The 3,483-nt window shown below is 49.4% G+C and overlaps 1 protein-coding gene across 1 annotated transcript; it reads right to left on the minus strand.

Annotated features, from left to right (window-relative positions):
• Nucleotides 1-157: 157 nt before the first annotated feature.
• Nucleotides 158-3,452, minus strand: LOC104462358 (torsin-1A-like). The gene is made up of 5 exons (XM_010074270.1): nt 3,266-3,452; nt 1,839-2,107; nt 1,581-1,756; nt 532-659; nt 158-402 (listed from the first exon to the last, which is right to left on the minus strand). Exons 1-5 carry the CDS (start codon nt 3,450-3,452, stop codon nt 158-160), a joined length of 1,005 nt encoding a protein of 334 aa, XP_010072572.1.
• Nucleotides 3,453-3,483: the final 31 nt, after the last annotated feature.

The raw sequence follows: 3,483 nt of genomic DNA on the forward strand, positions 1-3,483 counted from the left end.
ATCCAAGAGCTCTACCCACGGTGTCTCTGGTGTGGGGCAGCCTGAATCCCCCCAGGGAGCAGTGTGGACGGAGCTGCAGGGAGGGGAAAGGGAGTTACGGGCTCTTCCATCTCCTCTGGTCTTGTAGAAAGAAGAAGGACGCCAGGCTTTGCGACACCTAGGTGCTCAGCGTCACTCTGGAGGCTACAGTCTTGCAGCCTTTGCTGGAGTAGAGTCTCTCCTCTCTGGGGTAGTCGGTCATTGCCGAGGCAATCTCTGTGATGAGGTCTTCATCCTTGGGATGCCCTTGCGCGCGCAGCTCCTCGCGGACGCATTCTTTCACGTGTTTGTATTCGAGAGGAAGGAAAGGGACGAAATAGTCGATCAGGTTCTTCTGGATGAGTTGACTGTGAAAGAAACCGCCTGGAAGAGAGAACAGGGAGCTTTACCGACAGTGCTGTGGAAGCAGGTGTGTTGCTGTGCGCTTCATGGATCATTTTGCAGAAGACATCGGCAGTCCTGGGACTGAGCCCTGAGCCCAGAGGTACTCACTGTTTGTGTTCCTGAAAACTTCCTCTGAGAGCAGAGACTGGAGCATCTTCACAGGAATGTTTTCTCTTCTCTTCTGCGTTCTCCAGTAATCAAGAGCAATCTCTGTTATCATATCCCCACCTGCATTGCTGTTAGGAAAGAGATTCACAGGCTCCTTAGAACTGTACCTTTGCCATCTTTATTGCTCAGATCTCGGCGGTGGTTTTAAGTCACTTTGTGTGATTCTGCACTGGAGTGGAGGTGACATGTCCCTGCATGTGGGTGTTGCCCAGGGTGGGAAGTGACAAGGATCACACTATCTCCCAAATGACAGCAGCGTGTGCTGGGAAGAGCTCTCCTCTGGCTTGAACAATGGCATTAGTCATTGCAGCACAGCAGGGGTATTGGTCATACTGCCAGGTGTTACCGAGAGGCTCTCCAACAAGCTGCTACTCAGTGTAGTAACTGCTACCTCAGGCTGAAATAGGTAGTTGGCCACGTGTTTGAACGTAAAGCAAGCTGAGAGGTACACCAGCCCAAAGGCTGGGGTCTGGGCTTGCTTCAGTCATGTCATGTGAAAAGAGCTGGGATGACCCTCAGCAAAGGGATTTTGCAGGAATAACATATGGAGGAATTGTGCTCCCTTGATCTGTGTATGCAAGTGGCCTTCAACAGGTGAGTTCTCCCCTCTCTGCATCTAAAGAGCTTCAGAGCGGAGTCCCACGCATCTTACAAAGAGGTGTTACAGAGCTGGAGAAAACATCTTTACTGACAACTGTGAAAGTGGCATCTCCAGGACTTTTGGAAGCCACCAGAGATACTTGTCCGTTTCCCATTGACTTGCGGAATGGGAGCCTGCTCAGCCCTGGGACAGCTCACTTTTCTCTATAGTGATGAACAGCTCAGATCTGGCTGACGGGATGGCTGGCCCTGTCCTTTGACAACATGCCGTTAAGGGACCTTGAGCTGCTCAGCCACGCTGCAGTCACCTACAAACCTATCAGCACTTGTTACTCCTTTTGTCCCTGCAGGTTCAGTGGGACTGTAATTCCCTTTTCGCCTTTCCTTACTTCAGAAAGAGGAAGATCGTCTTGCCATAATAAACACCATCAATCTCTTCATGGTAGCCAAGGAATGGCATGATAGCATCTATCAGGCCATGTGGCATCTGATCCATTTCAGAGAAGATAAAAAGGGACCTTGGACAGGCACTGACGTTGCCCCGAATCCAATTCTGCAGCTGCTCCTGCAAGGAGAGGCAAAATTACCTGGGATTTGCACTCACAACGGCAGATAACTTGAAGAAAGTGAGACAAAGCTAGAAGTACCTTATAGAGATGGACATGTGAAAGGTGTGGGAAGTGCAGTACTGTGCTGAAGTGGTGCACAAACCTCCTTCTTGGTATATGAAGCTGATAGAGGTTCTCTGCAATGATGCTGCTGACAAACGATTTGCCTGTTCCAGTCCAGCCGTGGAAGGACATCACCAGGGGCTTCCTGGGCCGTTTCGAGTGCATATTTGCGCTCAGAGCTCTCAGAACTGTCTGGACAGCAAGAGGCTGGCCAAAGACTTTTTGGTCCAAATCCATCTTTATCACTGAAGGAATAAGGGGAGAGAAGAGTCAGAAAATGCCATATTATTGCTCCTTTTATTTTTTGTTGCGGCTGAATGACCATCAGGGAGAACAAATGTTCGCTGCCCTCAGGCCATGACAAGATTGTGAATCAGCAGACAATCCAACTGAGGAGCAGACTCATGAATCAGACTCTCGATGGCATTTATGGGAAACAAGCAGTTTGTATGAGAGAGGCAGGAGTCCCAGTGGTATTGTGACTACTGCCTCCTATAAAGCCCCGAGATGGGATCTAATGTATTTGCAGAGACTTGTTCACTGCATGTGATAAATTCTCGTTAACTGTTTTTGTGGCATTTAGCATACCTCGCATTTATAGAAGAATGTGCTTCTGTTGCTATATCAAATTATCTTAAAAAAGCACCACAACCGGTGTCTCAGTGGCTAAACTACTAGAAAACAGCCTGTTTGCAAGCAGCCAAATCCAGAGCTGGTAGGAGGTGACATATTGAAGTACCTGGAGGCACAGAGGTCTCCAGCCCGTTTTGAAATCTGCATCCCAGCTCTGAAATGAAGCAATATTTGTAATCCTATGACAAAGGGTTCCCAAGTGGCAGGTTCAGGAGTTTATGGTCAAAAGGTTGCATAAGCTCTTTTTCAGACCAGGCACTCGTTCCCCGCAGCAGGGTGAAACAACCCTTTCTTCCCCAGCCGCTGAGAACTGCCAGCTGCTTGTCCCAGGGAAGTGAAGCAGCGTGTTTTGAATCTAGAGCTACCGCTAATTGCTGCTCATGTGACATATATTACAGGCAACCACCGACTGGGGTGTGGGATACCACTGGGGTGTCCTTCTCAAGAAAATGTTGGATTATTTCGTTAGCTCTTAGCCTTGAATTCACCTCCTGAGTTTTGCCTGCTTCTGCCAATATAAACCAAGACACCAGGAAGGAAAATGCTCCAGTACTGCCATGCGAAGCAGGGTATGTGACTGCTTGAAGGACAAGCAATTTTAGGTTAGCACAGCCTTTGCCTTTTAGAGCCACTGTGGGCGGTAACTCTTATCTTCCCACAACCACCCCAAAGGAGGCTGGCTTTAAGAAGGAAGCCCCCACCACCCTGGGAAGGACCATCAGCTGGTCTCACTGGCAATTTGGCTCAAGGTGCCCCTGCCAGAGACTTACCTGATAAGTTCAGCGTGTCCTTCATATTGCAGCACTCCAGGAGACTGCACTTGAGCCAGGAGTGAGGGGAGAAGAGCTGCCAAGCGACAGCAGCACCGCCCATGAAGATGGAAGTGCTGAGAGGGTCTAAAGCTGTCACCAAAGGGGGCACAAGAATAAAGAACACAGCAGCATTCAGAAGCTTCATGGTAGGAACTGAAAGCCAGCCTGGCTCAGCA

The sequence above is a fragment of the Pterocles gutturalis genome, unplaced genomic scaffold (genome assembly GCF_000699245.1).
Source record: "Pterocles gutturalis isolate BGI_N339 unplaced genomic scaffold, ASM69924v1 scaffold13307, whole genome shotgun sequence".
Lineage (NCBI taxonomy): Eukaryota > Metazoa > Chordata > Aves > Pterocliformes > Pteroclidae > Pterocles > Pterocles gutturalis.

Coding starts and splice junctions, on each gene's coding strand:
- LOC104462358 (XM_010074270.1), bottom strand. CDS start 3,452: ATGAAGCTTCTGAATGCTGCTGTGTTCTTTATTCTTGTGCCCCCTTTG. Junction 1,757..1,838: donor CACATGTCCATCTCTATAAG/GTACTTCTAGCT, acceptor CTCTCCTTGCAG/GAGCAGCTGCAGAATTGGAT. Junction 403..531: donor AGTTTTCAGGAACACAAACA/GTGAGTACCTCT, acceptor TCTCTCTTCCAG/GCGGTTTCTTTCACAGTCAA.